Source organism: Rhineura floridana, chromosome 7, assembly GCF_030035675.1.
Source record: "Rhineura floridana isolate rRhiFlo1 chromosome 7, rRhiFlo1.hap2, whole genome shotgun sequence".
NCBI classification, from domain to species: Eukaryota; Metazoa; Chordata; class Lepidosauria; order Squamata; family Rhineuridae; genus Rhineura; species Rhineura floridana.
The window spans coordinates 12,254,123-12,266,284 of NC_084486.1; the positions used below are offsets into that span (position 1 = coordinate 12,254,123).

General features: G+C 41.8%; 1 protein-coding gene across 2 annotated transcripts in view; it reads right to left on the reverse strand.

Moving 5' to 3' along the window:
- Nucleotides 1-1,250: 1,250 nt before the first annotated feature.
- The window catches only part of DLG5 (discs large MAGUK scaffold protein 5), a 158,074-nt gene continuing 147,162 nt past the window's right edge, over nucleotides 1,251-12,162 (reverse strand). Inside the window, exons 30-33 of one of the 2 annotated variants that reach the window (XM_061634894.1) lie at nucleotides 11,740-11,867; nucleotides 10,201-10,310; nucleotides 8,529-8,638; nucleotides 1,251-3,495 (exon numbers count right to left, since the gene is read on the reverse strand). In XM_061634894.1, the coding sequence (XP_061490878.1) occupies nucleotides 3,392-3,495; nucleotides 8,529-8,638; nucleotides 10,201-10,310; nucleotides 11,740-11,867 (452 nt within the window). In that variant the 3' untranslated portion in view covers nucleotides 1,251-3,391. The remainder of the gene's footprint in view (nucleotides 3,496-8,528; nucleotides 8,639-10,200; nucleotides 10,311-11,739; nucleotides 11,868-12,162) is intronic. The other variant, XM_061634893.1, reaches the window with a different exon arrangement.

A 12,162-nucleotide genomic window follows, 5' to 3' on the forward strand; every position in this document is an offset into this window, starting at 1 on the left:
ATTTCCCTGGCCCTTATCTACACAGTACTAGGGCTGCCAAGTCTTTTGAGATGCTGGGGTGAGCAGACTTCACTAGTGTCTAGTGCACCCCCTCAAACACTGCTGGAGATAAAATTGGTAGTAAAGCTTTTGGATAAGTACATTAGGAGGTTTGGTACTTGAATCATAGACAAATGGCCAACATTCCATTTGAGCTTGTTCACTCTAGTTCTAAATGCCCGTATATATTTTGACATGGTTGGAGAATACAACTTCATTACATGAGCCGCAGCCTTTAACTGTGCTTAACACTAGACTAATATTCATGTATATCTAGGACAACCCACAGGGATACAGCCACTTTGGCTGGTGTTACAGCTCTCAGGCTTTCCTCTGTGGGTAACACATTCTAGAATACCCTGGAATATAATTTCTAGAAGGCAAGACTCCAGGACAATACACCATTGACCACCAACTGATGGGCTATTCAAAGTTGCAGGAGCAGTGCCACAATCATCCTGAAAAGATGGACTAGAGATATTTAGTTGTGTTCCTTGACATGTGTTTTTCAGAAAAACTCAGCACCCACAATGGGCTGGATCCAAGCTAAATTAGTTGAACATGCTGCCACTGAAATCAATGGGTCAAGTTAGTTATGACTTAATCCCACTGATTTTAATGGAAATTAAATGCAACCGAGTCTGGATTTAACACAGCTCTTTTAAAAAAAGAAAAAAGGGAGAGGAAGCACAAGTTTAGTTAGATAAGTGTATATAACCACAGTTACCACAAGAGTAAAAAGTGATCCGACATTATAAGGTGGGGTAAAAGGTGAGTTCTGGATTTGAAAGCACTGAAGGCCCCTGCTTTGAATATACTTATTCTGATCTACTCATCTTATATTTCATGTTTCTTGAATCCACCTCTCCAGGCCAGACCAGTTCACCCAGATCCATAAAAACTTACCTCAGTCTGCATTTAGAAATGCAAAATTGCCATCAGTACCATTTTTCATTAGCTTGAAAAAAAGCTTATAAAGCACACCCATTCCCAAACTGTGCCTCCTGGAGCTTTGGAGGGTCATGGTTTAAGACTCCACATTTGCAGAGCTGAGGTAGAAGGTTTACCTTTTGGACAATACCTCTTGTACCTCAAGACAAAGGATAATCTACCAACTTCCATCAGGCTGGATGTTTCCTTGCCAATGCTCAAAAAATGTTTTATTATTGTTAAGTGGGAAAAGCACAAAAATGGTATATTGGTTAGCATCTTTTACATTCATTGTGGTTAGAAGTGAAGGCAAATTTACTGAGAATTTTCTTCTGTAGTCACTGTTGTGGGGTTAATAGTAAATGTGATTTGAGCCTTCTTTTTGCTCTCTAGCAGAGGGGGAAAATTAATGCTTATACCAGGGCTGTGGAGTCGGAGTCGTGGAGTCAGAGTTGGGAGCAATTTTGGGTGGAGTCGGAAGCAATTTTGGGTGGAGTTGGAGTCAGTAGAAATGTACCGACTCTGACTTCCAAATAAATTTTGATTGACAAGGAGCAATTTTGGGTGGAGTCGGAGTCGGACAGTAGAAAAATAGAGGAGTCGAAGGTTTGGCGTACTGACTCCACAGCACTGGCTTATACAAGTACATCTTACTGTAAAACAATGGTTACAAATGTCTGTGGATTTGTTTTAATTGTGGACTTTCGTTTGTGTTCATTTTATTTCTGTAATGGTCTATGGCTGATAGCATTAAACTGAACAACAGTCAGAACAGGCAATCTGCAACACTTCCATACTAGTCAAGTTATAAGAAATTGACCTTTATTTAACACAATACTCAGTTTCTTTAACTTTTGTTTTCATACAAAGTGACTTTTTAGTTCAGAAAATCCATGTTGCAACAGTACCGGTCTGTTTCAATCGTACCGCTGAAGTCCAACTCTGGCCTCCCTCTTTAAAAAAAATATATGTTGTCCCTCAACTTATAAACAGTATTTCAACTAAGAATTTATCAATAGCCTTTCTACATTTTTTCCTCTCTCCTGTATTTTGTACTATAAAACAGTATCTGCAAAACAGATGTTTAAATTTCCAACCAAATTTTGTCTTTGAACGACTGTGCAAGAATCCCTTTTAATTAATGCAAATAAAAAGCAAAAACTAAAAAACTGAAGGAAAAAAAATTGAAAGAAAAATCTATGTACATAATGAAATGTTAGGAACAGTCATCACAAACACCACGCTACTCAAATGATACTGGAACAGCAACATTACAGTACCTGCAAAACATGACATGCATTTCATTACGAAGGAAAAAATAAACACACATGGTTGGAAAATGAAATCAGAAGTGCAAAAAGAAACATATAATGGAATTTGGTACTGTCGGAAGATACAAATTGTAACAAATATAAGAAAAATAAACACACACTACATTTGTTGACAGTGGCAAAACTAAGAGTTGCGGGACCATGCTAGAGGTTTTCAGATCCCTTGGACACAGACGGCTTTTCTAATTAAATAAAAATCCCTATGGATATTACACACCAAAAGAACAAAGCTTGAGCACTGTAAGCCTCCAATTACATAGACTACCTACACATGATTAAATAAAGTAGTCTCTAGGCCCACCTATTAACCCTTATGATTTACTGCTTAATGTGGGCCCAGCAACCCAAGAATTAAGTTTGAATACACAATGAGCAGTTTGATCAGATACACCATGACATTTAAATATTAACCCATGCATAAAAGAAGCCAGTAACTTTTTAAACAGACAAAAAGGTTTGAGATACGAACAGTGGCCTGACCCATGTACTGGAGGAGTGCTCCTCTCCCTGGATTCACTCTGAAAACGTGTACCTATGAGAAAACCGATTCACAATTCATGTGATTGTTCTGATGTAAAACGGCTGTTATTGAAGGACAGAACCACACTTCATGGAAAAGTCATTCTCACTCAGTTAAGCAGAAACTCCACACAGTTTTGTTTGGTTTTCTTTGTATGAGAAGCAGAGAAGAAATAAGCGGGGGGGACACCCAAACAGATTGCGTGCAAAAGTAATAATAATAATAATTCAAGTAAACATGAACCACCAAATATTTGGGAAAGGGTGAAGAGGTTTTGTAAACGTATCCTAAAGGGTTTCTCTCTTTCTCTTTTGCAGCATCACAAAGTCTTATGAAAAAAAAAGAAAATCTGTATTCATCCATTTGTATAGGAACAAATGTACAAGAATTCTACCAGTGAAAGGGTTACTGCCTTCCACGCACACCTCACAGATGATGTTGTTCATGACGACCTCTAATTTGTACCCAAGATACAGGCAGCTATAAGTGTACCAAACACCCTCCCACCGCCCCCAGCAACTGTTTTATGCACAAAACTGTTGCAGAATTTCAGTCCCTTCACAGCATATGTCTATAGAGGGCCGGCTGGGATCCACAGGACTTTGTTCTGTTCTTGATCAACAGTCGTCATGATCTGAGTGCAAATGGCCAAAAGTGGGCCTCCTTGGACAACTCCTATAAAAAAAAGTAGTATCACACACTAATCAGTATATTTGCTTTCAGAAGAAAAATGGAAAGTCTACTACTGCCAAGAAATCAAATCACACTAAAATGAGGAGGAGGGAATGATCCTTCATTTATTTATTTGTTTTGTACTCCACCTTTCCCCCAAAGAGTTCAAGGTGGCCATACATGGGATATCCTCCTTGAGCCTCACAAGAACTCACATGCATGTGGCAGTGACTGGGGTTTTGCTAGGGTTTTTCTCCTGCAGGATTTCCAGCTGCCCAAAACAAAAGCCACTGATAGTCCAAAAAGTGCCATCTCTTTGCAAGAGGAAATGATGTAGTGAAAAGTATCATCTGCACAGACTGTTTGCCTGTGTCTCTTTGGATCCTTGCAAAACAACCCAGCAAATGTATGAACCAGACCTCAGATTTGGTGTGGCCTAGGAATCAGGATAACTAAGGAATGTACATACACTGTGGAGCAGTCATTGCATGCTTCTTTATGTACTCTCACTATATGGATTGGATGTTCATAGTGGAACCCATAGGACATGCATTTTAATAGAATTCAACTGCACTCAGTTGGTACATTTGTTTCTTACAGCCACTGGTACCCGTCACTGAAGCCACAGATCCCCTGTTCAAGCACAGATTGTCCTATGCTATATCCTATTGTTAAAAAACAAATACACAACAACCTTTTCCTGAAGGTATGTTTGTCTCTAAAGCACTGAGGGACGTTCTTGCGCAGATATACAGTCACAGAGATTACAACATGACACAGGATACAAAGAGGGAGGCTTCAACTACAGCAACTCCTTATTAGGCAGAGATAGACAGCAAGGCAAAAGGCAGGCGACACGCAGAGAAAGACATTCAATACACAGATCTTCAGCTAATAAAAAAATGGCAAGAGGAGAAAGCAGCCAGGCCCCACAACTATGATCCTCTAAGACAACTGTTTTGTTACTGAGCCCTCTGAAAGCTATTTTCAGTGGCATCAGGTGACAAAGTTTACACATTAAATCTAAATATGGTCAGAGGGACCCTTGTTATAGCATAATAAACCTTCATGGCTGAACAGTAGGCTACGTTTAGTAGCTAGGCAGCAATATATATAGAGACAATGGTCGTAGCAACAAGCCACTATTGACAAATATTATAACAAGCCGTAGAACATGGCTGTTCACGGATTTTGTTAACAAAACAAGCATGGCTGGTTAATAAAAAAAGGGGGAGATGTATTCAAGGGATCAAGGAAACAGTAAATACAACACAAGGGAAAACTGCCATGTAAATCCTACCACCTCATTCTTGGGGATTCAGAGTTAAAAAGGTATAACTGCATTTATAGGAAACGTGCTACTGAAACAGATTACTCCTTCTTCCCCTCCCAGAAGATGCTAGCAGTTCAGCTGGTTATCACTTATATTCTACAGGCTCAAATTCAAAAGATAGATACAGGCTGAAAGAATATCCATGGGGTGAGGGAACACACCTGTAAAATGTGTATGAGAATGAAAAGGCCATTATAGATGCTTTGTTGTTCTACTACCACCAGCAATGTTAGTATAGAAAAATACAAACACAGCAAGAGTATATAATATGTATGCATGCGGGACTCTCACATGACCTGCTTCTTAAGCAGAATGTTGCGTATTATCCAATCCAACATTTTGTTCCAATGGAGTACACTTATTCTCAAGGGTGAGCAGGAACATGCAATTTAGACTCCCAATATTAGGCTCCCATATTAGATTTACTGCTAACTGTTCTGTAACAGTTGCATGCACAATTCCACATTTGTGCCGTTTCTCTCTGTTTGCCTCCAACTCCGTCTGGAAATGGAAATTCTGTACTTACTCATGAATGTCTGTACTTCTTAATGGAAGGAGGGCAGCTAGCCTATGGGGCTCAGAGAGTAGTCACCATGCCTAAAACCCAGAAGAGGAGGAGCTTCCCCATCAACCCCCCAGATACTTTAGTCAAATATAGCATGTCAAAGGGCAACCATAAGCCAGAAGAAAATAACAACCATGATCAAACAGACAATGGAACTGCCATCTCATCCTGGCAAAAAAAAGAAGCATATTTTTTTCAGTTGTCTGCCAGATTGTCTTGATCTTGAGATGCAGGATTGCTTTTGAGGCCGTCTGGTGTCTGTTGTCTCTGGCAGATCTTGGAAATTCTAGGGCATGCCCATTGACTATTGTTGACTTCTGGATTTTCTCTAAACACCTGCAAATATCAGAAGTCATATGACCAGGGGTCTTTGTGAGATGATCCTCATACCAACTTCTTGCTCAAGCATCAAGAAGAGTGCTTGGACTTTGGGGCTTCTGAAGGACTGCTTGGAAGAGTAGGAAAGCTTGGAGGAACAAAAGGACAAGAGTCTGGTGGGGATTCTTTACCCTTTCTTGGCTGGGTTGGAAGGGCATTCTTCTCCTTGGATTCCAAGTTGCCTCCAAACAATTCTGGCAAAATAGGACATATAAGATTTGTTTTCCACCCCTCAGCTGCATAACCAGAGGTTCCATCTGGCTATCTGGAAGTATGTAAACTGAGGACTCAGCCAGAAAGGCTGCAGAAAAGAAAACTTTCCTTAGCATCTCTCTTGTCCCCTTTTTTAAGGAGGTCTTTTCTAGACTTGTTCACACAGTTGGAGGTGAACATGGGTTGTGGAGAAGGCGTTGAATATCATGGATGATGCTTGAAGCCCTTGCACAAGGGTGGTTTTGATGCTTCTGTCCTCCTGTTCCACTGGCAATTCAACTGAGTGCAAGGGGATGAGTGCCTTGGAGATCAAAGGACAGATGTGCCCACAGGCACCCATGCTGGGAGTGGCTAAGACATGCATCACACCTTGCCACAGAAGCAATGGTTGGTTTCGGCTTGCATGCTGGCCAAAAAAGGAATCGGAGGGAGTTGGGTGTGTACATGGCGGTGGGACACTGAAGCAAATCTAATCTGGTAGCTTTTGGTGTCTTTATGATGAAAGTTTGTTGTGGCTCTTCTTTGGGAGAAAGTTGCCGGATCTCTATAGCCGAGAGAAAATGTCAGGAGGGAATGATCTGCGCTGGGTTGGTTTGCCCCTGACATTTTCCTCCCCCGAGAGTTCCTCATTTCCTTTCTCTGAACCCTCTGAGCTATTTAGTGAAGATATATAGAACTGCATCTGCTGAAGGAGACATCTGAAAGTAGAGCAATCTTCCTCCATTGAAGACCTAGATTTCCTATACCCTAGTGAAACCCATCTCCTGGAGCTTCTACTGCAAACTATGACTCTATGTCTTTTGTGCGCCTTTTGTGGACGCCAGAAGAGAAAGAGGGGTTGGTGTCCTGCTTGGAAGTTGCAAGAGGCCACAGCTTACATGTAGATGGGTTAGCACATGTGCAGTGGTAGCTTCATTGTTCTCTTTGGCTGCCCACCAGCTTGAACTGAGCAGGAAAAAAAATTCTTTGGGGGTGTCTTGCATGTGCTAACTGGACCAGCCAGACCAATGTCTGGACAAGGACACCTGGCCTGGAGATCCTTCTCAGATACAATGCTTCCTACTGGTTAGCAGTTCTTCTTCTACTACTACTTCCACTTTCTCTTCCTGTTTTTGTCAATGCAGGGCTCATGCAAGTGGGAATCCCATCAAGAGTCTGCCTGCCCACAAATGAGGCAGGAAGCTGACCAAGGGTTGAGGAGGAAAGCCTTCCTTCTCTGGGTTTAAATACAGAGACCACCTCCCTGGCTCCAGAAGAGAGGGGCTTTCCTCAAACTAGCCACCCTCCTCCCCATGAAGGGAGAAATGCAGAATCATGGTCATGTGAACAACTTGTAATTAAGAACTCAAACTTGCTTTATTCCTCCTCTCCCAATCCATTTTCCTTTTGTGACGTTTCTTTTTTGATTGTAAGCCTGAGGGTAGGGACTGTCTTTCCCCCCTTTTTTAAGTGATTTGTAATTGTAAGCCTCTCTGGGAGCCTTTTTTGGGCTGAAGAATGGGATAAGATATTTTAAATAACTAAGTACAATAATAAATGTTAAGGGCAATCACGGATACCCTTTATCCCATGCAGGGCTCACTACCACAACAATGCCATAATCAGCTGCAGTAAACCAGACATACCCCATGCAGGATTTGCAGGTCATTATTATTAAATGTGTGACTACAAGTTTTGTTTGCGAGATACAACAGGACAAGTGTGCATGCTAACTAACCACACAGTCCCAAGTAGTCAGAGGAACCAGGATATATACTTCATGGTTTAAAACTCTGTATGGTTTTTAAAATTGTGTATTTGTTTTTAATGTTCAACGTTTTTAATTTCTGTAACCTGTCCAGAGAGCTTTGGCTATGTGGCAGTATATAAATGTAATAAATAAATAAATACACAAAGAGAAAGAATGGTTTCACTCTTCTCTCTCTCACTCACACACACACACATGCCATTTCCACTCTGTCTTCTGCAGTCTGCTTTTAAGCCTTGCTTACAAATACCAAACAAAGGATGTTGCATACAAAAGTTGCACCAGGTGTATTTAGACAGAAGCAGCTAAATGAGTAAGTGACTGAGCAATGGCTTGTGGCACCAGATTGCAGGAGCAACCAGTGTTGCTGCAAAGAGCTGTGGAGGCACCCTCCCAACACTGGCGTGGCTACAGCTTACTTGGATGGGGCTGGGGGGCAGGCAGCTCCGCAGCTCCGTCCCAACACCAAGCTGCTACTGATGGTTTGTAATCTCCAACACTGTTCGGTTTCCTAGCCTTTGGGGTGATTGTATGGGAAATCCTGGCACATAACATAGACTTAGATTGATCCCATTCTTTGAAGTAGAACATATTTAGTGCTAAAGGGGATAATTTCTAATCCTTCTGATTGTTATGCAGAACCAAAGTGACGTGTTGTGATCTGCATGCTTGTGACTTGTAAAGAAAAAATGCTGTTACAAAAGCCACTTTCTCCAACTGCCCCACAACTACCAGTCAGGGGAGCCAGCGGGCAGCCTTCCAGTTCGATATTGTTTCCTTAACTGCAATTAAATACAAACCTGTGAAGTACTTGCTGTATTCCTGTTCTATTTTTTGAGCAGTCTCAAATTGTTCTTTGGAATGTTTCTGTGTAACTTTGTCCCTCAGGAAGATGGGGTCTTTTTGCTCTCTGTAACACAAAAACATAAAAAGCTTATTAAATGTTTAATTTTTCAGGGGACACAAGACAAACCATTCGGGAGCTAAACAGATTTGCAGCCAAATCTAATTGACGAACAGATAAAATGATGTGAGGAGAGCGCCGTCTGGTGTCCAGCATAGAAAGGCCACCTGATACACAAATGCAGCAGAAGCAGCAGCTAACCTCTGATCTGCCACAACTTGTAAGGCAATCTGCCACTGTCAATAAAAAGGTACCTGCACAGAGACAATGTTGTCAGCCGTAGGGTTTTGTTGGCTGTTTGAGCCCCTCATATGTGGCAAGCATCATCTATACACATTCCTTTAAATCCTAAATTTTGAATACCTTTTATAAACCAGAGTTACAAGCAAGGATCTAAAAACATTTCTCCCTCGCCCCAAGTTTGGCAAGATGGGTACTGCCAATATGCTGTGGGAGCACAGCTGCCCAAACAAACCCTAGCTATCGCTGCTTGGCTCCCAAGCCTGGCCCACTTCTGCCTCTCCACTCCTGTTTCCTTCTCAGAGCCCCTTTAAGTAACTCCTTTTTGAAGATTTCTTCACTCTTCTCTCCCTCTCCTGATAGTCTAAATCTTGGGATGCTACTATGGTTTTCACGTCTCCATCCTCTCTCTCTTTCGGGCCCAGTGCTGCCTGACATTTGCATCTCGCCCTACTTGCATGTGTTTAAACCAGGAGCAGTCAATGTGATGCCCTCCAGATGATGATGGAATATAGCCTATCATGCCTGCCTACTGGTCAGGCTGGGTGGAACGGATGGGAACCACTGTCTTCTACAGAGCTGTCCCAATTTCTTCTTTTCCTTCCCCTTCTGAAACCTGCCTTGCCTTTCTCTGTAAGCCTGTGTGGCAGGGCTTTTTCTTAATGCCATTATTGTACAATACCTTGGCCTTGAAGCATTTAAAAATAGTAATAATAACCACAAATAACTACACAGGAATATAACCCAATGCAAATCTGCAGTCCTCGTCTGGAAAAAGATCATGGTTTATCATGCATATGGTATTTATATATTACAATCAGTGCCCACAGAAGTGAATCATGCTGGGGAGATAGGTATGTGTGTGTATAGAAGTAATACACCCAGGGCTGGTACCCATTATTCCACTGCCCCACATAGACTGATTTTTCCCACTTTGCCTGAAACAGGACTACAACATATGATTTCACTAAAGAAAATCAAGCCTAAAAACATGTTGTAGAATCCCTCTACTCAAAATTTATACCTTACCATGCAATCTTATGTTTGTCTACTCAGAAGTAAGCCCCACTGACACCTAAATGACATATCAAAGTGAAAAGAGCTCGCCCACTGCACACCAAAAGCACTGGAAGCATAAAACCCTCCCAGGACCACCAGAATGCGTATTGGGTGTTTGTTTTTTTTAAAAAAAGAAAACTGCATGAGAGACACAAGATTGAAGATGCACATGTGTATCAACAAAGGCCTTAATTGCTTTTGAAAGAGCAGAATTCAGAGAGCGGAGGAGAATCCCCAAAACCACCACCCAACCCATTTTTCACACGTACTTGATCTGCTTGGCATTTTTGTAACGAACGAAAATGACAATCGGATAGATGTGAATGCTGTGAAGCCGCTCAATGGCGTGAGGAGCGATATCCAAGAGACAGTGACAGTCCTAATAAAGAATAATTAATTAGTGACATATATACAGCGCTTGTGTCAAGTGTTCAAAACAGCAGCCCCTACAAACAATGTTGTGAGATAGGTCAGTCTTATTTGCCCAATATTACATAGGAGGTGCTGGACAACAGCAGCGTGCTGAAGACTATCAAGCAAGTTCATAATCATGTCTCTTCAGCTTTCCTACTCTATTTGACTCAACATTATGATTGCATTAGTGCTTCCCCTCCTCCACCATGGCTCTCTCTGCTTGCCTTTGTTCTTACTCCAAGGTACCTCCACAAAGTTCCCTACCCCCTCCATGCTCCTTCTCACTCTCTTACTTGGATACCCCAGTTCCTTATAAAAAGCTGCATAATACCTTCCACCCTGCACCACCATCGTGTCCTCTCTCTCTTGCTGCTCCTGTACACTTTACACTTCCTGGCATCTACCTATAGCTCCTTCTGCTGGTATATTTAAATGCCTAATAAAAACTCATCACTGGCCTAATATTCTCAAACTCACCTCCCTCCTCTGTCTTGCCCATGTGTCAACAACGTAAGAAGAACCCTGTTGGATCAGATCAAAGGCCCATCTAGTCCAGCCCCCAGTTTCCCCAGTGGCCAACCAGATGTCTTTAGGATGCCCACAAGATGGACATGAGTTCAACAGCTGATTTACTTAGCCCCAAAGTAGTTAGCTGGGACAGAGGCAGGCAAATGTGATTATTTATGTGTCTGTCTCCATTAGCATCCAAATTAACGATGGGTGGACAGGGTCTACTTTTTACAACCAAAGTTGTGTTTGGGGGAATGGAGCTGAGCTGACCTGAGAGAAAAGTGTCTGCAGTGACGGATTAGGGGGAGATAAGGTGAGCGAGAGTTCAGCTCCTCTCAGCTGTGGGCTCTTTTTGATATAAGTAGACTTCCCCACTCCTTGTCTTAGATGTGAATGGAGCAGGCACATGAACAACAAAAATGGCTGCCCTGTCACCTCTAGTTCGGCCCATAGAAGTAAGGTTAAGGACAGGGTGGAAAACTCTTGTTTTGTTCTACGTGCAACTAATGTGTCATTGCAGGTGCTCTAGAAATAAACAACACCTGAGGTTTGACTTGAACACAAGACTTGCTGACTCACCTACATAGTCACTGTACTGATTCTAGGAATCAAACTATCAGACAACACATCAATTCAGTTTTTAAATGTAAGAATTTAAACAGAAATGAGAAAGAACTGTATTTATATATCCCTTCTATTCTGCATCATCTCCAAAGAGTTCAGATCAGTTTTCATACGGTTCCCTGACTGTCTCCCACCCAAGAAGCTTGCCGGCCCAAAGTTGCTTGGCTACAGCAGAACTGTGGGTGTGGGCCTTTTTTGGTAGAGAAAAAAATCGCTCAGGGTAAAGGCCACCATAAAGGGGGGGGGACAGACAGAAGCACCTTCTCTGTTATTTCTTTTATTGAGGCAACAGTTGTCACATCAAAATGTCCACTCCTACGTTTATAATCTATGAATAAACAGTCTTTCACACCCCGCTCGATGGCTTGCTGAGAAGCTTTCATCACCTCTGTTTAAGAAGAACAGAAACAAAGAATGGTTTATTCATTTTTAGCCAGAGAGCATTAATTTCACAGAAAGATGCTTTTGACCAAGTTTTCCTTCATGTACGTACATATAAAGCATACTAATGTTTAAACCAGTTAAAAGCAATTATTTGGCCGTGTCTACTACAGAGCTTATCTGGATCATCAAGGAATACACATCCACAGCTGCACATTCTCCACAATGCAATATTCACACAAGCGTGAGATGTTATCTAGAATGGGGTGGGTAGGAGGGATGTAACATTGCTGCAGGCAGAA